Source organism: Somniosus microcephalus, chromosome 4, assembly GCF_052327205.1.
Source record: "Somniosus microcephalus isolate GS21.2 chromosome 4, FLI_Smic_1.0, whole genome shotgun sequence".
Classification (NCBI taxonomy): Eukaryota; Metazoa; Chordata; class Chondrichthyes; order Squaliformes; family Somniosidae; genus Somniosus; species Somniosus microcephalus.
Genome location: NC_140990.1, coordinates 288,618,535 through 288,641,588, shown reverse-complemented (window position 1 = coordinate 288,641,588; position 23,054 = coordinate 288,618,535). Strand labels below are relative to the sequence as shown.

The 23,054-nt window shown below is 46.4% G+C and overlaps 1 protein-coding gene across 3 annotated transcripts in view; it reads right to left on the bottom strand.

Moving 5' to 3' along the window:
* The window catches only part of mgat5 (alpha-1,6-mannosylglycoprotein 6-beta-N-acetylglucosaminyltransferase), a 176,481-nt gene that overhangs the window by 58,065 nt on the left and 95,362 nt on the right, over nt 1–23,054 (bottom strand). For all 3 annotated transcript variants that reach the window (XM_085986593.1, XM_085986595.1, XM_085986592.1), the window contains one exon: nt 13,021–13,154. In XM_085986593.1, coding sequence (XP_085842719.1) covers nt 13,021–13,154 — 134 coding nt within the window. The remainder of the gene's footprint in view (nt 1–13,020; nt 13,155–23,054) is intronic.

Below are 23,054 nucleotides of genomic sequence, written 5' to 3'. Positions count from 1 at the left end.
TCATAGACCAGAGTCCCAGGTTCATTCCCTGGTTTGTGTTTAGTTAGTTGATCTCAGTTAGGAAATATTTGAGGTGCTACAATTGTCCTCCACACACCTAGGTTAGGTGAGGGAAAATAAAACAGCTTAGAATGCGGCTTTAAAACTGTGTGAATATAATCAGCGAAAGACTGAGACTTTGCCATAATGCAATATCCAAAACACATTTGTTCTGAAAATATTGCAGACCCTTCAGATCTTCACTTCCAAAGAAGCTGTTGATGCTTTGCTAGATGTCCATCAGCAAATGGCTTAGGAAAAGTAATAAGGGCTGATGCAACAAATTCCTCAAATATCCTGGAAACCAACAACATTGGCTCAGAAAAATGTCATTAGCTCCCAAAATAGATTTATTGTTCAAACATCCAGCTGTCAACTATCACACAAAACTAGAGAGAAGTTAAGCAAAACATTCACTGATATTTCTATGCTAGTGAACTGAAATTTTATGCAAAAGCAGAATAAATGCTTCAAATTTATAAAATATACTGTACTTTTGTTATAATTTTTTAATTGCATGATCATTATGGATGAAGGTGGCCATTTGGCCCATCTTAGTTCATCCATCCAAAAAGACCCTAAAGTCCTTTCTCCACAGGATCCAATTATTTCTTAAATTACTAGAGGGTTTTCGTCTCTACTACTCTATCCATGCATTGATTGCTCATCATGTGAACAACTTCCTGCTATTAGTCTTTAATATGTTTTTGCACCCATGTTCCCCTGTCCTACTCTCGCAATTTAGTTAGTTATATCATTAGATTTAATATGGCATGTATTTCTCGTCAACAAATCTTACTTCCTGTGTAGATGCAGTGTATATGGATTTTCAGAAGGTATTCAATAAGGCATCTCAAGAGGCGTGATAGAAAAACGAAGGTACAAGAAGAAATGTAGCAGCATGAATAGACATTGGTTGACAGACAGTAAACAAGACTTGGAATAAATGGGTCCTGCTTGGATTACAGAAAGGTTGAAAATGGTTTATCCCAGGAGTTAGTTCTAATTCCAGGAGGACTGAAAAAGACAGTCAAGGTTGGCAGAGTGGGCAGACAGATGCATTTTAATATGGAGAAGTGTGAGGCAGTACATTTTGGGAGGAAATACAAGGAATAGGAGTATGCATTTAATGGAAAGATGCTGAAGGATATGGATAGAGATGCAGGGACTGAAATATAGAATTCCCTGCAAGTTTGAGTACAGCCAGCCATAGGGCACCACCAGCTTGTGTTTTAGAAAATTGGGGTACAGAGTACAAGAGTAAAGAAATAATGATAAATTTGCACAAAACACTGGTTAAGCCACAGTTGGAGTACGGTGTGCGTTTTAGGTCTATTATAAAACAGATTAAAACAATAGTGTATATTTAGCATAGATTCAACTAGGATGATGTAGGAGATGGGAAACTGTACTTATGAAGAAAGATTTGACATGCTGGGATTATTTACACTGGACAAGAGAAGGCTAAAGGAGATTTAGAAGATTTTAAAATGAAGAATTTTCATAACAGGGATATGAAGAAAATAATGAGGTGCAAAAACAGAATATGAAAAATCTTGCAAGGGGTATCAAAGCCGACAGCAAAAAGATTTTATAAACGTATTGATAAAAAAAAGTGGTAAAGGGGATTATGGTTCACTAAAGATATGTCACTCCATTATGTAAGAAGGGAGAGAGAGAGAGAGAGAGGGGGAGAGAGAGAGAGAGAGAGAGAGAGGGGGAGAGAGAAACCAAGGTACTACAGTTTGTCAGTTTAACATTAATTGTGGGGAAGTTACTGGAGTCTACCATCAGAGTGACTTAGCACTTGGGCAGGCATCAGTTGATCAAAGAGGGGTAGGTCATGTCTGACTAATCTGGTTCATGTTTTTGAGGAGATCATTAGCATGTTGGATAGCGAGTGTCAATGGATGTTGTCTATATGGACGTCTAGAAGGCATCCGATAAGGTTTCGCACAAGAGATTATTGGCAAAAAATGAATGCGCATGGAATTACAGATAACCAATTACCAACCCATGCCACAAGGTTGAGAGGTAGGACACAGAATAGGGATAAAGGGTGCATTTTCTGATTGGCAGGATGTGACAACTGATGCTCCCCAGGGATCTGTACTGGGGTCTCAGCTTTTCACCAGATTTTGTTAATGACTTCGATGAAGGGAGAGCTGTATATCCAAGTTTGCAGATGATGCTAAGTTAGGAGGCAGACAGTTAAGTTGTGTGGATGGGAGCAGGAAGTTTCAAAGGGACATACAGAATAAGTGAGTGGGAAAAACTATGGTGGATGGAGTTCAATGTGGGGAAGTATGAGGTCATCCACTTTGGATCTGAGAAAGACAAATCAGAATATTTTCTTAACAGTGAGAGACTAGGAGTTGTGGAGGAGCAAAAGATTTAGATGTTCATGTATACAAATCACTAAAAGCTAGTGCCCAGGTACAAAAAGGTAATCAAAAAGGCAAATGGAATGTTGGCCTTAATCTGAAGGGGAGAGGAATTCAAAAGCGAAGTAGTAATGTTTCAGTTGTACAAAGCCTTGGTCAGACCCCAGCTGCAGTACTGCATTTAGTTTTGGGCACCACACCTCAGGAAAGATAGATTAGGGGTACCGCGGAGATTCACCAGAATGATATCAGCGTTGAAGGATTAAATTATGAGGACAGGTTGCATAAACTTGGTTTGTGTTCCCCTGAGTTTAGAAGATTGAGGTGTGATCTAATCAAGGTATTTAAAATGGTAAAGAGCTTTAATAGGATAGATACAGAGGAACCATTTCCTTTGGTGGGGGAATCCAGAAAAAAGAGAGGGCAGGATCACAAAATTAGAGCTAGGACATTTAGGAGTGAAATTAGAAAGCACCTTTTCCACACAAATAGTAGTGGAAATCAGGAACTCACTCCCCAAAAAGGCTGTGGCTGCTGGTTAAATTAAAATTTTCAAGACCGAGATCAATATAGTTCTGTTGGGTAAGGTTATCAAGGGATATGGAACAAAGGTGGGTAAATGGAGCTGAGGTACAGATCAGCCATGATCTAATTAAATGGTGGAACATGCTTGACGGGCTAAATGGTCCACTCCTTTTTCTATGTTCCTATAAACATAGAAGATAGGAGGAGTAGGCCATTCGGCCCTTCCAGCCTGCTCCACCATTCAATGAGATCATGGCTGATCATCCAAATTCAGTACCCTGTCCCTGCCTTCTCCCCATATCCCTTGATCCCTTTAGCCTTAAGAAATATATCCAACTCTTTTTTGAATATATTTAATGAACTGGCCTCCACCGCCCTCTGTGGCAGAGAATTCCACAGGTTCACCACTCTCTGGGTGAAGAAATTCCTCCTCATTTCAGTCCTAAATGGCTTACCCCTTATCCTTAGACTATGACCCCTGGTTCTGGACTCCCCGGCCATCATAAACATCCTTCCTGCATCAAGTCTATCCAGGCCCGACAGAATTTTATAGGTTTCGATGAGATCCCCTCTCAATCTTCTAAACTCCAGTGAGTTTAAGCCCAATCGACACAATCTCCTTATACGTCATTCCTGCCATCCCAGGTATCAGCCTGGTGAATCTTCGCTGCACTCCTTCCATGGCAAGTACGTCCTTCCTCAGGTAAGGCGACCAAAACTGCACACAGTACTCAAGGTGCGGTCTCACCAAGGCCCTGTACAACTGTAGCAAGACATCCTTGTTCCTGTACTCGAACCCTCTTGCTACGAAGGCCAACATACCATTTGCCTTCTTAACCGCCTGCTGCACCTGCATGTTTACCTTCAGCGACTGGTGCACAAGACGACCCAGGTCTCTCTGCACTTCCCCTTCTCCCAATCTATTGCCATTCAAATAATAATCTGCCTTCCTGTTTTTACCACCAAAGTGGATAACCTCACATTTATCCACATTATAGTGCATTTGCCATGTTTCTGCCCAATCACCCAACCTGTCCAAATCGTACTGGAGTTTCACGACATCCTCCTCACAGCTTACCCTCCCACCCAGCTTTGTGTCGTCTGCAAATTTGGAGATATTACATCCAATTCCCTCGTCCAGATCATTAATATATATTGTGAACAGCTGGGGTCCTAGGACCGATCCTTGCGGTACCCCACTAGTCACTGCCTGCCACTCGGAAAATGACCAGTTTATTCCAACTCTTTGCTTTCTGTCTGCCAACCAGTTCTCTATCCAAGTCAATACCTTGCCCCCAATCCCATGTGCCTTAATTTTGCATGCTAATCTCTTATGTGGGACCTTATCGAAAGCCTTCTGAAAGTCCAAATACACCACATCCACTGGTTCTCCCTTATCTATTTTACCAGTTACATCCTCAAAAAATTCCAGTAGATTAGTCAAGCGTGATTTACCTTTTGTAAATCCATGTTGACTTTGTCCGATCCTGTCACTGCTTACCAAGTGCTCTGCTATTACATCTTTTATAATAGATTCTAGCATTTTCCCCACTACCGAGGTCAGGCTTACCGGTCTATAATTCCCCGCTTTTTCTCTACCACCTTTTTTGAATAGTGGGGTAACATTAGCTAGTGAAGTGAATAGGGAAAAGACAATTTCCTCTGGTTGGAAATCAATGACAAGGGGGTGATCAATTTAAAATCGTCACTATGACAGTGAAATTTTACGTTAGCATAAATTTCTTTATGCAGAGGGTTGCTGGCAGCATGAAATACTTTGCTACAGAGCGATACTGAGAGAGAGACGGTTAAATCTACTAAGGGAAAATTGGATAAATATTTGAAGTAGAAGAAGATACACAGCTGTGGGGAAAAAGCAGAGATTAGTTTTGGATTGTTCTACCAAAGAGCTGGAACAGACATGATTGACAAAATGGCCTCCTTTCTGCCATAAACTTGTATGGTTCCAAGTTAAGATTGAGTGTTTTGTCAACATTTGGCCCTTCACATCCTGCTCCATTCATCCCGCAGACGTGTGCATCAAATGGCTGTGTGCAAACTACTTTTTGGGGGAATGTAATGATGTGCTCAGTTTAATAAACCTTGTATGGAACTATTGTGGCATTAACAGCTGCAGTGCTTGCTTGGTCAGGTTGAAGCGATTGGCCAGTACTGGAATGTTCTGTGTAAATCAAAAGGATAAAAGGTTAAACAAACTGCGTTGAGTGGGCTTTCTGGAGGTATTTCTCAACTGACCCTGGGTGTCTGGCTGTACCGTGTGATTAAATGTAGAAATAATAAAAAAGAAAAGGGACAGGAAATCTTCAATGACCACCTGGTGCATTCCATGCCAGATAAGCAAGATTTACTGCGAGAGTTACAGTGGAGTCTTGGTCAACTTTGTGCCAAGCTGTTAACGTAATGGCTGTATCCTTTATAAAGCTGAGGATCCGAATCTCCATACTCTGTTTGGCTTTAAGGCTCAGGTATTGTTATAGAAAAGTGAAATCCTGTGGTTTATTGGGTTGAAAAAGGGAGTTTCAAATGCCCTTTAAAGTCTTCTTCAGGGTGGCATAGTGTGCTGCAGACATTAACTGCTGCACCATGCAACGGTGTGAGGCAGATTCACACCCCAGATCAATCGTACACTCTGATATCCTTGTGCGCCAGATAATGGTCAAGTACTCCTTTACAGCGCTCTTCTTGTGCACCTGTTGATGCTGGTTTCAGAGTGATATTGGAAGTGACCCGAGAGTAGGCTGTCGTGCATGTTAAAAGCCCTCAATTTCCAAAAGGAAAAGATAAGTCACTTCTATCCGGCATTTGGAAATATCCCTTGGAGAGGGGCTCAGTGATAGGGTAACACAGTCAAGGCAAGCCTAATTTTAACCGGTTATCCGCACACTTTCCAGGAAGGGTCAGTGGAAAGTTCGGAACACTGACTTAGTTTTGTCAGGAGTGGTGAGGCAAATTGTACTGACCCGACTTCTGCTCCTCTGAGATGATCTAACCCGGTAAAGACTGGGCATCGAGCCTGGGCCCATCATGGTCTGCATGACATAGTTCCAAGTAGGATAGGGCATTTACCAACTGAGTTATTGGGGAGGATTGCCTTAACGCGTCGGTTTAAGGTTCTATTTGGTCCAAATCATGAGCACAATTTCTTTTAACCAAAGCAGCTGGAAAGATGTCTCTGGAAATTGCCTAGTACAGGTAATTGGTTTAAGTGAATCAAACAGGTTTAATTTGTACATGATTTTGTAAAGTATGATATCCACACAGCTTGCCTCAATGTGTAAGAGATCACCTGCTGATAAATCTGACATTGGCCTAGAAATTCGGGTCTCCACGGGTGAGTACGTACGGGGTACTCACCCGTAGGCCCGATGGAAGTGCCGGTTTCCTGCATGCACGGGAAACCGGCACTTCCATTCCTCTGAACGAAGAGGTTCAGAGGTCGAACGCATGCGCGGGGGAGGCTGCGCGTGCGCATCGAACTTTGTTTTTTTTTTTTAAATACAGGTTTTCCCGGGAGGGTAAGCCTACAGAATTTAGAAATATAAAAAGCAGGCGTAAGGCCTGCTTTTTACAAGGTAAGTGGTGAATTAATTAAAATGAAAACATTTTTTCCACAGGTTTATTATTTTTAAATACTTTAAAGCAAGGTAAGTTGATTTTTAGCCCCGTTAGAAAATAAAATTATTTTTTTCAAAAATTTAAATTGTTTAAAATAGTTTTCATGTAATTTATAGTTTATTTAAAAAATGTGATTTAAAAAAAAATGTTTTTTGAAGATTTAGTGCTATTTTGGGGCCATAGTATTTATAAGTCTTGACAGCACTTCCTGTCAGACTTATGAATGGAGCATTCCCTGCTCTGATTGGCTGCCCATGGCCCACGTGATTCCAGGGGACGCATCGAACTAACTGCGCCCCTGCAATACGCAAGCACGGCATGCCAGCAGCTGGACCAGGCCCCGGATCGGAATTCCACGGGAGCCCACAGCTCAATGGCCGGCACACAAGGCAAGTGCAGATCGGGGGCTTACACCCACGGGAAGCCCCCGACCCGAATTTCTGGGCCATCAACCCACACCTGTGCTCCAGTTGTCTAGACAGGATTCACGTGAGCACACATACCTGTATTAAAACAAAAGCAAAATACTGTGGATGCTGGAAATCTGAAATAAAAACAGAAAATGCTGGAAATACTCAGGTCAGGCAGCATCTGTAGAGGGAGAAACAGAGTTAACATTTCAAGCCGATGACCCTTCGTCAGAACTGGAAAAAGTTGGAGATGTAACAGGTTTTTAAGCAAGTGTAGGGGCAGGAAGAGAGAGGAGGGGAGGAAAGAACAAAAGGGAAGGTCTATGATAGGATGGAAGGCAGGAGAGATTAAGAGACAAAAGGGATGATGGTGCAAGGCAAAAGGAGATGGTAATGGGACAAGGTAAGAAACAAAGGATGACTCTAGATGAAGTGCAAATGGCAATGGCAGAATGATCGACAGCTGCCATGTGAGAGAAAAGAGAGATAGGGGCAGAGGTTATAGTCTGAAATTGTTGAACTCTATGTTGAGTCCAGAAGGTCCCCTCCCTCACCTTTTTTTCCTGGTACATTGATGACTGTATTGGTGCCGTTTCCTGCTCTCGCCCTGAACTAGAAAATTTTCACTGCTTCCCATTTCCACCCTGTGGTATCCACTGTTTGTATTCCACTGTGTACATGCCTCGGCTGACTCCTCCCACGAGTCCAGGTATAAAGGTGACTGCTCCACAGTCCCTCTGTATTCTGGACTGGTCGACCACTCGAGGCACACCTTCATTCTCTTGTTAATAAAAGCCTGTTAGTTACTCGCTTAACCTCAGTCTTTTGAGTGATTGATAGCGCATCACACCCTACCCTCACCTTCACATGGTCCATCTCTGACTCTTCCCTTCCTCAACTTCTGTCTCCATCTCTGGGGATAGGCTATTGACAAATATTCACTATAAGCCCATTAACGCCCACAGCTAGCTGGACTACACTTCCTACCACCCAGTTTCCTGTGAAAACTCTATTCCATTCTCCTAGTTTCTCCGTCTCAGTCGCATCTGCTCTGATGATGCCACCTTCCATACTAGTGCATCCAACATGTCTTCCTTTTTCCTCAACTGAGGATTCCACTCTACTGTGGTTGACACAGCCCTTGACTGTGTCCGTTCTATTTCCAGCACTTCTGCTCTCACCCCTTCCCCTCCCTCCCGGAACCACGATAGGGTTCCCCTTGTCCTCACCAGCCTCCACATTCAACTGATCATCCTCCGCCACCTCCATCGTGATCCCACCACTAAACACATCTTCCCCTCACCTCCCCTTTCAGCATTCTGAAGGGACCGCTCCCTCCACGACACCCTGATCCACTCCTCTATCACCCCCAACACCCCTTCCCCTGGCATCTTCCCATGCAAGCGCAGGAGATGCAACACCTGCCCGTTTACCACCTCCCTTCCCACTGTCCAGGGCCCCAAACACTCCTTCCAGGTGAAACAGCGATTTACTTGTACTTCTTGCAATTTAGTATACTGTATTCACTGCTCATGATGCGGTCTCCTCTACATTGGGGAGACCAAACGCAGATTGGGTGGCCGCTTTGCAGAACACTTCCGTTCATTTCATAAGGGTGACCCCGAGCTTCCAGTCGCCTGTCACTTTAATTCTCCGCTCCACCCTTGGCCTCTTGCACTGTTCCAATGAAGCTCAACGTAAGCTCGAAGAACAGCACCTCATCTTTCGATTAGGCACTTTACAGCCTTCTGGACTCAACACAGAGTTCAACAATTTCAGACCATGATGATGTCGTCGTCCTCTCTCTCTCATGGCAGCTGTCGATCATTATGCCATTGCCATTTACACTTCATCTAGAGTCATCCTTTGTTTCTTAACTTGTCCCATTACCATCTCCTTTTGCCTTGCACCAGCATCCCTTTTGTCTCTTAATCACTCCTGCCTTCAATTCTATCACAGACCTTCCCTTTTGTTCTTTTCTCTCCTTCCCCCTCTTCCTGCCCCTACACTTGCTTAAAAACCTGTTACATCTCCAACTTTTTCCAGTTCTGACGAAAGGTCATCGACCTGAAACGTTAACTGTTTCTCTCTTGACAGATGCTGCCTGACCTGCTGAGTATTTCCAGTATTTTCTGTTATTACCTGTTATTAAATATCTATTTGATGTGTATCTGGAATAGAATTCTGCCAGTATTACAGGAACCATATAACCCTGTGAAGTGCAGGAACCATGCTGAAAAGGAGTTGGGTCTCCCTTTAACAGCTCAAATAAATTTAAATGGTGTATCTTTGTAGAACAGTCTGCTCTGAGGAACTCTGCGCCATATTCCAAGGACAGAATCCAAATGGCTAGTTAAGAAATAAAAGAGGTGCCATTACACTACTAGGTGTATTCTATAGGCCATCAACTAGTGGGAAAAATATGGAGGAGCAAATTTGCAGAGAAATTAGAGAGATGCAAAATCTATAGAGTAATGATAATGGGGAACTTCAACTATCACAATATATTCTGGGATAGTAATAGCGTAAAGGGCAGAGGGGGGGGTGAAGAATTTCTGAAGTGTGTTCAGGAAAACTTTCTTGATCAGTATGTTTCTGGCCCAATGAGGAAGGAGGCATTGCTGGATCTGGTTCTGGGGAATGAGGTAGGTCAAGTGGAGCAAGTGTCAGTAGGTGAACATTTAGGGAACAGTGATCATAGTATCATAAGGTTTAGATCAGCTTTGGAAAAGGACAGGGAGCAATCTAGAGCAAAAATACTTAATTGAAGGAAGGCCAATTTCAGTGGGATGAGAATGGATCTGGCCCAGGTAACTTGGAATCAAAGATTGGCAGGCAAAATTATAGTGGAACAATGGGCTGCCTTTAAAGAGGAAATAGTTTGGGTACGGTCGAGGTACATTCCCACGAGGGGGAAAGGTGGGGCAAATAAGGTCAGAGCTCCCTGGATGATGAAAGAGATTGAGAGTAAGATGAATCAGGAAAAGAGCGCATATGACAGATGTCGGGGTCGAGAATACATCTGAGAATCAGGCTAAATATAGAAAGTTCAGAGAAGTGAAAAAGAGGGGCAGAGAGGGTATGAGAATAGAGTGGCAGCCAACATAAAAGGTAATCGAAAAGTCTTCTATAGGCATATAAATAGTAAATGGGTAGTAAGAAGAGGGGTGGTGCCGATTAGGGACCTATAAGGAGACCTACGCATGGAGGCAGAGGGTATGGCTGAGGTAGTAAATGAGTACTTTGCATCAGTCTTTACCAAGGAAGAAGATGCTGCCATAGACAGTGAAGGAGGAGGTAGAGGAGATACTGGATGGGATAAAAGTTGAAAAAATGAGGTACTAGAAAGGCTGGCTGTACTTAAAGTAAATAAGTCACCAGGACCGGATGGGATGCATCCTAGGATGCTGAGGGAAGTGAAGAAAGAAGTCGCGGAGGTACTGGCCATATTCTTCCAACCCTCCTTAGAAACAGGGGTGGTACCAGAGGACTGGAGAATTGCAAATGTTACGCCCTTGTTCAAAAAAGGGTGTAAAGATAAACCCAGCAACTACAGGCCAGTCAGTTTAACCTCGGTAGTGGGGAAGCTTTTAGAAACAATCAGGGACAAAATTAACAGTCACTTGCACAAGTGTGGATTAATTAAGGAAAAACAGCACGAATGTGTTAAAGGCAAATCGTGTTTAACCAATTTGATCAAGTTTTTTGATGAGGTAGCAGAGAGGGTTGAGGGCAATGCGGTCGACGTTGTGTACATGGATTTCCAAAAGGCGTTCAACAAAGTGCCACATAATAGGCTTGCCAGCAAAGTTGAAGCCCATGGAATAAAAGGGAGTGGCAGCATGGATACGAAATTGGCTAAGTGATAGGAAACAGAGTTGTGGTGAACGGTTGTTTTTCGGACTGGAGGAAGGTATACAGTGGTGTTCCCCAGGGGTCGGTACTAGGACCACTGCTTTTCTTGATATATATTAATGACTTGGATGTGGGTGTACAGGGCACAATTTCAAAATTTGCAGATGACAAAAAACTTGGAAGTATAGTGAACAGTGAGGAGGATAGTGATAGACTAAGACGACATAGACAGGCTGGTGAAATCGGCGGACACGTGGCAAATTAAATTGAATGCAGAAAAGTGCGAAGTGATATATTTTGGTAGAAAGAATGAGGAGAGGACATATAAACTAAAGGGTACAATTCTAAAAGGGGGTGCATGAACAGAGAGACCTAGGGGTATATGTGCACAAATCGTTGAAGGTGGCAGGGCAGGTTGAGAAAGCAGTTAAAAAAGCTTATGGGATCCTGGACTTCATAAATAGAGGTATAGATTACAAAAGCATGGAAATTATGATGAACCTGTATAAAACACTGGTTCAGCCTCAACTGGAGTATTGTATCCAATTCTAGGCACTGCACTTTAGGAAGGATGTGAAGGTCTTTGGGAAGGTGCAGAAAAGCTTTACGAGAATGATTCCAGGGATGAGGGACTTCAGTTACATGGATAGACTGGAGAAGCCGAGGTTGTTTTCCTCAGAGCAGAAAAGATTGAAAGGAGATTTGATAGAGGTGTTCAAAATCATGAGGGGTCTGGACAGAGTAGACAGAAAGAGACTGTTCCCATTGGCAGAGGGGTCGAGAACCAGAAGACACAGATTTAAGGTGATTGGCAAAAGAACTAAAGGCAACATAAGAAAAAACTTTTTTTTACACAGCGAGTGATTAGGATCTGGAATGCACTGCCTGAAATGGTGGTGGAGGCAGACTCAATCACAGCTTTCAAAAGGGAGTTGGATAAGTACCTGAAAGAAAAAAAATTGCAGGGCTACGAGGAAAGGGCGGGGGAGTGGGACTGGATGAGGTGCTGTTGCAGAGAGCCAGCACAGGCTCGATGGGCCGAATGGCCTTCTTCCTTGCTATAACCATTTTATGATTCTATATTATCAGGATGTAAACACTTATAATGGCAGAACCCTACTAAGCATGTAAAAAATTTACTCTGTCACAGTTTATTGATGAACCAGTCAAATTGGTTTAGAAAATAATTTTCAGCCACCATTTTAATGTCCAAAAAAAGGTTTTAAACCAAATTTAAAAAAATACAAAAATTATGCATTTCACAGTATTTGCAGTCCATTTACCCGATTAATTATTTTGTGCCTTTTAATTCCTTTCTTAAAGTTTTTACTTCAAGGTCTCAGCTAGTCAACTACATCTATGCCTTCTAACGTCTGCCATTTACAGAATTTTCCAGCATGCAATCGGTGCTTAGGCATAACTTGATGTATCCTCACAGGGCGAGGAAGCATCGAGTGTCTTCACTCTTTCTAAAAAGACTTGCAAACAAAACAGAGATTAGATTCTCAAAGCTTTGTTTTAGTACTTAGTTGGTCAGCAGACAAGGCCTGCGGGGGGTGGGAGGGCAGGCAGATATTTTGGGGCCTGAAGGAGCACTCCCGAAACTCCTGGCCCCTCAAAAATCTTTTAAAATAAAAACAAGCTCATCTTTCCAAAGAGGCTTCCAGCAGGCTCTTTAAGGACTGCAGGTTAGACCTCTCAATGCCTGGAGAAAGTGGGACGAGCATGTCCCGTGTACCCTCTGCCGATTTCTCCATGAAAATTGCAATCAGAGTCAGACAACAGGTGCAGAATCTAGATTTGCATATTTAAACAGCCCCTTATCTGTTTTGGGCAGGAGTGTTGGGCGGCTATTTAAAGTCCTGTCTGAAAATTAATTCAGGCGGGAAAATAGGCGCACAAGGTCCTCACCAAATTTTTCTCTGCCGGTTGCTTTCTTTTCATGCGATAAACGGGCAGCCAGCAGTAGAGATTTACCCTCCCCACCCAGTGTTTTCAATATACTAGTAGAAGTAATGCAAGAGAGCTACCACGTCTGCTATACAAGGCAGGCAGGTGCATCAGCCCAACAAAATTTTGCCTCTATTATAGCCAATATAATTTTTCAGTCAAATAAATGTAACTTGGGTAACAATGCTCAACCATGTAGAATCATTGCTGTATATATTTACCTTCCAAAAATGATCCACTTTGCCATACACAAGAGACTGATTCTGTCTTTTGATATCATCAAGATGACTAATATCACTGGCATTGAGGTGCTGTTCAACCACAAATCCTAGGAAGCTGTTATCAGGTGTGTGAGCTGCAAAGACAGACAAGTTAAAGCAGCATAGATTTAATAATTTGATCAGGAATAGTTAGTACAGTTAGAAGAACCGGTCGGTGTTTATTTCAAACTAGTAATCAATATTTAACCCCGATGCATTCTTGGGCATCCTTGGTAATGCCAGCCTTACTAATTCCAATAACAAATAGATTTCTCTTTGTAAAGTGTTAAACTACAATGGGAAGCATCAGATATCCTTTAGTGGAAATCGGATGGTACATTTAAAATAAATTATCCAACATAAATATCTATTTTATGCAATAAAGATTTTATTTTTAACGTAAGTAATACAAAAATACCATTAAAAAAATCACAATCAGCAAATAGAAGTACTTAATCAGGAGCTCTACAACAATTACCACAGTTGCAAGTAAGCCACCTCCCCAAACCAGCCAACACATTCACTCAAGTCACTGGACCGTTGCATTCAAACCTCTTTCAATCCTTCTCTGCAGATCTGCCAAAACATTCATGTATTTTAAATTCTACAATGCTTGAGCTATAAACATAACAAATAACTTTAAGAAAACCCCTCAAAAGAACAGTGTTCTACTCCATATCCATCAAATGTGGGACACCAGTTTAGCCATTTGAGATGTTGTACAACCATACGAAGTGTTGCATTATTTGAAAACTAGCTTTAAATATTTAACTTTATAAATTATTTCATTCACAAATCACCAACTTGTATGTCAATAGCATCAATATGAATCCAGTGCCTGACCAACCTACTTGACATTTTTTGTGAGAACGTAGTCTCCCAAATTCAAAGTCAAACATGGTGTAACTAGACTTCCAAAACCCCTTTTACAAAGTTCTACACAAAAGACTGCTACTTAAGCTTGAAGTGGTGGGAATTCACTGGATAGGAGAATGGCTGAAGGATACCAATAATGGATACTTGTTAGAGGAGTGATGTCAGGAAGAATAGCGAGTGGTTTGGTAGTACCACTGACCGAACTGGCGTGAGGGACATCAACGTCAGACTGAGCTTGCGACAAGTGGCGAGAGAACCAACACAAGGGAATAACTTATTTGATCTCGTGCTCACCAATCTACCCATCGCAGATGCACCTGTTCTTGGCAGTGTTGCAAAGCTACAACACAGGACTTTATGCATGCTAAATAGCAAAAGCAGCATGTTATAGACAGATGTAATAGCAAAATACTGCGGATGCTGGAAATCTGAAATAACAACAGAAAATGCTGGAAATACTCAGCAGGCCAGGCAGCATCCGTGGAGAGAGAAACAGAGTTAACGTTTCAGGTCTGGGACCCTTCATCAGAACTGGAAAAAGCTGGAGATGTAACAGATATTAAGCAGGTGCAGAGACAAGGGGGGGGTGGTTAGGAGGGGAGGAAGGAATAGAAAGAACACCCTGTGCTTTTGTAAGAGGCAGGAAAGATAAAATGTTGCAAATGGGAATGGCAAAAATCATACTGCATGAAAAATGGGGGCAGGGATAATTATCTGAAATTGTTAAACTCAATGTTGAGTCCGGCAGGCTGCAAAGTGCCCAGTCGAAAGATGAGGTGCTGTTCCTCGAGCTTACGTTGAGCTTCATTGCAGCAATGCAATAGCCCGAGGACAGAGAGATCAGAGTGGGAGTGAAGCGGTGAATTAAAGTGAGGGGCGACCGGAAGCTCAGGGTCACCCTTAAGGACTGAACGGAGGTGTTCCGCAAAACGGTCACCCAATCTGCGTTTGGTCTCCCCAATGTAGAGGAGACCGCATCGTGAGCAGCGAATACAGTATATTAAATTGCAAGAAGTACACGTAAATCGCTGTTTCACCTGGAAGGGGTGTTTGGGGCGCTGGACAGTGGGAAGGGAGGAGGTAAAAGGGCATGTGTTGCATCTCCTGCGCTTGCCCGGGAAGGTGCCAGGTGAAGGAGAAGGGCTGTTGGGGGTGATTGAGGAGTGGACATGGGTGTCGCGGAGGGAGCGGTCCCTTCGGAATGCTGAAAGGGGAGGTGAGGGGAAGATGTGTTTGGTGGTGGGATCACGTTGGAGGTGGCGGAAATGGCGGAGGATGATCCGTTGAATGTGGAGGCTGGTGGGGTGAAAGGTGAGGACAAGGGGAACTCTATCGTGGTTCCGGGAGGGAGGGGCAGGGGTGAGGGCAGATGTGCAGGAAATAGAACAGACACGGTCAAGGGCCGTGTCAACCACGGTCAAGGGCCGTGTCAACCACGGTAGAGGGGAATCCTTGGTTGAGGAAAAAGGAAGACATGTCGGAAGCACTAGTATGGAAGGTGGCATCGTCAGAACAGACGCGGCGGAGACGGAGAAACTGGGAGAATGGAATAGAGTCCTTACAGGAAGCGGGGTGGGAGGAAGTGTAGTCCAGGTAGCTGTGGGAGTCGGTGGGCTTGTAGTGGATGTTTGTTGAAAGCCGATCGCCAGAAATGGAGACGGAGAAGTCAAGGAAGGGAAGGGAAGAGTCGGAGATGGACCATGTGAAGGTGAGGGAAGGGTGGAAATTGGAAGTAAAGTGAATGAACTTATCTAGTTCAGGGCGAGAGCAGGAAACGGCACCAATACAGTCATCGATGTACCAGAAAAAGGTGAGGGAGGGGACCCGAGTAGGACTGGAACAAAGAATGTTCCACATATCCCATGAACAGGCAGGCATAGCTAGGGCCCATGCGGGTTCCCATAGCAACACCTTTAATTTGGAGGAAGTGAGTGGAGTTAAAAGAGAAGTTGTTCAATGCAAGAACAAGTTCAGCCAGGCGGAGGAGGGTGGTGGTGGATGGGGACTGGTTGGGCCTCTGTTCAAGGAAGAAACGGAGCGCCCGAAGGCCGTCCTGGTGGGGGATGGAGGTGTAGAGGGATTGGACGTCCATGGTGAAAAGGAGACAGTTGGGGCCAGGAAACTGGAAACTGTTAAAGTGACGGAGGGCGTCGGAAGAGTCGCGAATGTAGGTGGGAAGAGACTGGACAAGGGGAGAAAAAGAGTCGAGATAGGAAGAGATAAGTTCCGTGGGGCAAGAACAGGCTGAAACGATGGGCTTACCAGGGCAGTCCTGTTTGTGGATCTTGGGAAGGAGGTAGAAGCGGGCTGTGCGGGGTTGGGGGACTATGAGGTTGGCGACCATGGAGGGAAGATCTCCAGAGGAGATGAGGTCAGTGACACACTTGGAAACAATGGCTTGATGTTTGCTAGTGGGGTCATGGTCCAGGCGGAGGTAGGAGAAGGTGTTGGAGAGTTGGTGTTCAGCTTCCGCACGGTAGAGATCGGTTCGCCAAACAACAACAGCAATCACAACAGTTCAGCTCAAAGCTCTGAAGCCCTGCCACAGCCAGTCAAGCACAATGGAGGACAATTAAACAATTAATGGGAGGAGGCGACTCCTTAAAAATCCCCATCCTCAATGATGTCAGAGCCCAGCACGAGTGCAAAAAAGACTAAAGTGCGTGCAACCATCTTCAGCCAGAAGCACCAAGTGGATGCTCCTTGGGTAGCACTCTCGTCTTTGAGTCAGAAGGTTGTGGGTTCAAGTCCCACTCCAGAGACTCGAGCACAAAAATCTAGGTCGACACTCTAGTGCAGTGCTGAGGGAGTGCTGCACTGTCGGAGGTGCCGCCTTTCGGATGAGACGTTAAACCGAGGCCCCATCTGCTCTCAGGTGGATGTAAAAGATGCCATGGCACAATTTTGAAGAGGAGCAGGGGAGTTATCCTCAGTGTCCTGGCCAATATTTATCCCTCAATCAACATAACAAAAGCAGATTATCTGATCATTATCACATTGCTGTTTGTGGGAGCTTGCTTGTGTGCAAATTGGCTGCCGCGTTTCCTGCATTACAACAGTGACTACATTTCAAAAGTACTTTATTGGCTGTAAAGCACTTTGGGACGTCTGGTGGTCGTGAAAGATGCTATATAAATGCAAGCCTTTCTTTCTTTCCTTCTCAGCCTCCTCCAGAGATTCCCACCGTCACAGATACCAGACTTCAACCAATTTGATTCACTCTATGTGACATCATAAAATGGCTGAATGCACTGGACACAGCAAAGGCTATGGGCCACCACAGCATCCTGGCTGTAGTGATGAAGTCCTGTGTTCAAGAAGTGTTCAACACCTAGCCAAGCTGTTCCATTATTGCTACAACACTAGCATTTGCCCGACAATGTGGAAAATTGCCCATGTAAGCCCAGCCACAAAGAGAAGGACAAATCTAATCTGGGGTGCAGGACTGACAGAACTCCAACTCAGTGAGGGGGGTGAGAGTCAGGGGTCAATATGCTTCTCAGTTGGAAGTTTGGAAAAAAGGTGTTCCAGGCCGATTGGGCAAGCGATGCTCAATGAGGTGGGGGGGGGGGGGGGGGGGGGGCGCTGTGGTGAGGGAGGAAAATGCTAATATGCTGCTTAGTGGGGATGATGGACTACGTTGATGGGGGAGGGGAAGAGGTTTCAGGGGCAAGTGCCAAAATTAAGAGCAAGGTGCTGAAGAGACAATGGGCAGCTACTTGCTAGGGAGTTTCCCAGGGTTGGCCACAAAAGAACCAACAAGGTGAGGCGATTGCAGATCCTGGACAGATTGGAGGTGCAGAGAAGACGCAACATGCAGAAGATGCTCTGTTGAAGGGAGTAGGGAAGAAGAGGGCAGTCTCAGTGGCGGACGGTTAAAAAAAGTGTAAGCATGTACGTGGGCTAGCTGGATGTGGTCGAGGGGACAGGAGTGGTCAGGCAGGTAGCTTTCCATAGGTTGGCCACAAAGGCAGCCTTATGATCGGGAGGTCTGGAGTAGGACTGCCAATTGGAAGAGGAGAAAGTGCTGGACAGTTGTAATGGAGTAGAACTTCTGCTAAAAGTTTTGGATTTATTTTCATGCTTCGATATTTACCTCCTTTATTTAGTTTTAGGAACAAGGCTGTTGGCTAAGAGAAGGGAGGCGCAAAGCCTCAGACACTGCTCCACAGAAATGCTACATGCAGACTCAACCAGTTTTTCTGGTGATAATTCTTAATATCCTATGTAGCAGCTGTTGTTTTATGCAATATTTAACATCCAAAAAACCCCATCAAAGTGCCAGCTACAAATGTAACAGATAATGCAGTTAAATGTTGACAGTTTTATAATGGGTTTCTGTCATAGACAGAGTTTTCAATGCACTTTGAAATGGAATGATGTAACCCACTAATTTTAATTTATAATAGATACATGAAATCTTGGAGAATTTTTCTGGTAACTGGATTTTATGGTTTATGAAATTCCTCTTTCAGCTAAATATAATGGGAAGGCACAGACTTGGTCTTTTGGTATGGAGGGACGTTTTGGGTTCGGAACTTTGATCAAAGGGAAAAAAAATTAATTAGCAAGATTAGTTCATTCTTGAGGTTTTTGACAAGCGTCTACTAGTTTACAGGGTATTAAGCACTTTCGTACCTCATTTTAAACAGCCTATGAGCAATGCTCCCCGTAATTGTTTTTTGGACTGCACGGCCCATTCAAAAGTTCATGCATGCGCGGTTTTTTCAATTTAAAAACCAGCTCACCGGTTGTGCGGGACCCCTGGAGTGCTGTGTGGCCACGCGGCTTAAAGGGAACATTTATACATGTTTGTAGACACTTGGGCCTAGAAATTCAGTATAGCCACGTTTGGGGCGCTACAGCATGGCGTTCGCTAACTTTTGCGCCCGGCGCAACTTAGCACCACCTTCGCCGATATTCAGTTGCATCGCCCCAAGAGGTTGCTGCTGCGCTAAAGCAGGCGATGCACGACTATCATTAGGCGCTAAGCCGGCAATCCGGGGCGCAAACACCGAAGGCGGGCGCAGCGCAGGTGCGGCGAGTTGCTCATTGAGGGCAGACAGTCAGGCGCCGGTCAGCACTTAAAGGGGGAGGGTGGAATTGGTTGGCTGCCACGCCCTGCACACTGCAGCCCTAAGGCAAGGCCTGAACACTGCTTCTGGAACAGCTCCACGCCCAGGAGAATGGAGAAGGCCTGGGAGAGAGCGCAGCGCTTCGGCGAGGGTGACCTGAGGCTGCTGGTTGGCGCAGTGGACCGCAGGTGCCATATCCTCTTCCCGGAGGGTGGCAGGAGGCCGCTGCCCGCCGAATATCGGAAAGCATGGAGGGATGTGGCAAACAGGGTCACGTCCAACAGCGTGGTTGGCAGGACACCAACCCAGTGCCGGAAAAAATTCAACGACCTCACTCTGGTTGTCAGGGTGAGTACCCTTTCCAGTATCCTCCTCATCCCTGCATGTGCACCTCACTTTATGGCCAAACAGGTCTGAAAGCCCTAATGGCCAGCCCTCATCCAGCAGCTATGGGACTGTCATGAAAAGCACTTGCGCAATCAGGACTTTAGACACTGTCAGGGCTATTCGACCATGGGAGGCAGTGCGGGCAAGATCAGGGCTTGACACTGTACTTAGAGGCGGTCCTTTCTCTTGCAGGCCAAGCTGGCGCATAACAGAAGACAGCAGCGACAGACCGGGGGAGGCCGTCCTGACCTGAAACAGCTGAGCGACCTCGAGCAGCGAGTGGAGCGGATCATGGCAGGCCGGCTGAGTGGCCCCGTCGCCACTAGAGATGCTGACCCTGTTCTGGGCACCAATGGTAAGGTCATCACCTTTTTGACCTCTCCCTTTCCACTTGCGCCTCACGCCAGCATCCTTTGCCACTATCGAACCAATGCAGTGCACAGCAGCACTCATGCCTCCCTCGCTGCTGCCCTGTCCTCACTCTAAAGCAACTCTTGTGCCTCCCTGCTTTCAGATGGTGACTCGCCAGGTGAGCAGGCGGCCCCTCAAGCTGGCACTGTGTCCGAGTCAGACAGAGGAGGAGGAAGAGGAAGCCAGCCCATCAGGGACACCCTCAGCCGAGGCAGCCCATGGCCATGATGGTGACACGTCTTCCCTGGAGGGGAGCGGGGGGGGGGGGGGGGGGGGGGAAGGGTCGGAGGATAGTGAAGCTCCAGTGACCAGCGGGCTGCAGCAACGCGGGAGGGGTGGGGAAGCTCGGCGGCCTTCTCCCCGGAGGGTGAGTGCGGCCTCCAGTCCTGCTAAGGTGAGCGCAGAGGAGGTGCGGCTCCTAGCGGAAATGGGCGCCCAGGCTGAGCGCAGGCACACTGAGCTCATGGCTGCAGTGGCAAGGATGCCCGACTCCAGAGAGTCACTGGCAAGGAGTGTGCAGGAATTCGGGGCAGCACAGGCCAGGAGTCTGCAGGACATCGCGGCAGCACAGGCTAGGAGTCAGCAGGACTTCGCTGCTTCACAGGCGGCTTCTAGCCAAGTGCTCAGTCGTGCCGTGCATTCACTGGCTGCTGTTATGCAGACACAGACCAGGGCCACACGGGCACTAACTGCTGCCACACTCGCTGGATCGGCCAGGCATCGCCGGGGCACGCGCTGTGCCGCAGCAGCCCAGCAGTTTGTGCCTCAGCAGATTGCTGCGCATGCTGCAGTGCTGGCCCGTGCGAATGTATCAGCCGACCAGGGAGTGCCTGTGATCTGTCAGGTTGGCAGCATTCCTGCAGCCAACACGGTCACTCCTCCATTTCAGCTGCCACCAGCTGTTGGACAGACTGCTGCCGCCCAAGCAGAGTTGGAGCAGTCAGCAGCCGGCCCCTCCAGGCCCAGAGCTGGTCCAGGCCGACCCCCAAGGACATGTGCCGTCTCACCATCTGACCCTCAGCAGCCTTCCCCCAGCCTTGCTGCAGCCACTGGGGTCCCATTGAGGAGGAGCTGCAGGGCGGGTAGGGGCCAGTCACGGAAGCGAAACGGATCACCCTCACAGGGGAAAAAGTAGGTGGTGTGGCCAAATGTTTTGTTTTACTTATAAAAGCCGAGACTGGTGTATTTGTTTCATATATAAAAGCCGAGACTGGTGCATTTGTTTCATATTTAAAGGCCGAGACTGGTGTATTTGTGTTTTTGGGGGGGGGTTTCTCTCCATTAGTTTGTCATGTGGGAAGGGCACAGAGGTATCACAGTAAAAAAAATTCTTAAATCGCACTGTCCATGCTTTCTTTTGGAAGTCCTGGTTGCCCTGCTCGGCTGAGGGCTTGTGGAGTGGCTATATTCATCTTCTGCCATTGGCACAAGCCATTCCCTGAGAGGGGGCCTAGAACCGACTTGCAATAAGCCGCCGACGGGCGGCCCTTGCACTTTCTGCCTCCCTCCTGTGCTGGTCCTCCTCCTCCTCCGGTGGTTCTCCAATGTCTGCTGGCAGTGGCCGAGTCCTGCGGATAGCCAGGTTGTGCAGCATGCAGCACACGACAACGAAATGGGAGACTCGCTCAGGCGAGTACTGTAGGGCTCCCCCGGAACGATCCAGACAGCGGAACCGTTGCTTCAGCACACCGATTGTTTGCTCAATGATGTTCCTGGTTGCTTGATGGCTCTCATTGTATCCCTCTTCAGCAGGGGTGCTGGGCGCACGGAGCAGGGTCATCAGCCAGGTGCACAAAGGATAGCCTTTGTCCCCGAGAAGCCATCCTCGTGGGTGAGGCTGGGCCTCGAACATGTCTGCCACAGAAGTCTGGCGCAGGATGAAGGCATCGTGGCTGCTGCCTGGAAAGCGGGCATCGACAGCTAGGATGAGCTGCCTGTGGTCACACACCAACTGCACGTTGAGCGAATGGTAGCCCTTCCGGTTGCGGTAATCCTCGGCATTCTCTAGAGGTGCCTGCAAAGCCACATGCGTGCAGTCAATGGCGCCCTGCACCATGGGGAAGCCCGCTAATGCTGCAAAGCCCATTGCACGACGCTGTTGCTGCTTGTCAACGGTCATGGGGAAGGAGATGAACTGATGTCTCCTTCTGAAAAGGGCATTGGTCACCTGGAGGATGCAGCAATGTACCGCAAACTGGGAGATGTTGGAAATGTCCCCAGTAGCGGATTGGAAGGAGCCGGTGGCATAGAAGTTGAGAGCCACCGTCACCTTCACTGCCACCGACAGAGACGTCCTGCTCCTCAGCTGTGGCTGCAGATCTCCGCGAAGCAGGTGGCAGATCTCAGTGACCACCGCCCTTCTGAATCGCAGCCTCCGAACACACTGCTCCTCAGACATGTTCAGATATGAGAACTGCTGGCGGTATACCCTGGGTGGGTAAGGCCTCCTTTGCCGACGCCTGTTGCCCCTTCTCCGTCTGGCCATGACTGGCACTCTCTCATGGCGTCTCTGAGCCCTTTGAATGCAATGGAGAAGCCCAACGTTTCCACCCATTGCAGCCCCCATTATATGTTTCCAATCAATGCTGTGACACTGAAGTTAAAGACAAGTGCAAAGCTGTGGCCTGAAGCCACAAGTACCTGTGCGAGTGTTGAGCCAAACCAGAAAGCTCTCTACCTTTGTCTCTCTCCAAAGATCCGTCTCTCACAAAGAAGGAGTGGTGCAAAATGGCTGCCATTTATACTGCAGGAGGAGTCCCCTTTAATTAGCGCCCCCCGCGCCCCGGAACCGTTCCCCTCTACCAGTCGCTAGGGGAGCCAGGCGCACAATAGGCCGGCGCCACTGAATTTCCGGTTTGGGGCGCACAAAGGGCGTTGCACCATGAAATGACGTCAGGATCTGCGCGCGCAGCTGAGCGCGCGCAAAGGTTTTGCGCCGCCGCTAAATCTTAACTGAAGTTCGCGAGAGGCGCAGATCACGCTGCACCCGGGCGCTAGCCGCTTAGCACCCCACTTCTCCTCCTAAGGCGCTAGCGGCTGGCGCAAACAACTGAATTTCTAGGCCTTGTTCTTCTAATTAAAAATAGATCGTTAGTTTAGAAATGGAAAATAAGGACAGAAATGTAAATCTGTAGACAACCAGATTGGAGTATAAAAGAAAAATAAGCTGGATGAGCAAGAACATTTTATTACTGTATTGCATATCTTAGGACTTCATTATATAATGCTCTGCTCTTATAGGAGTTA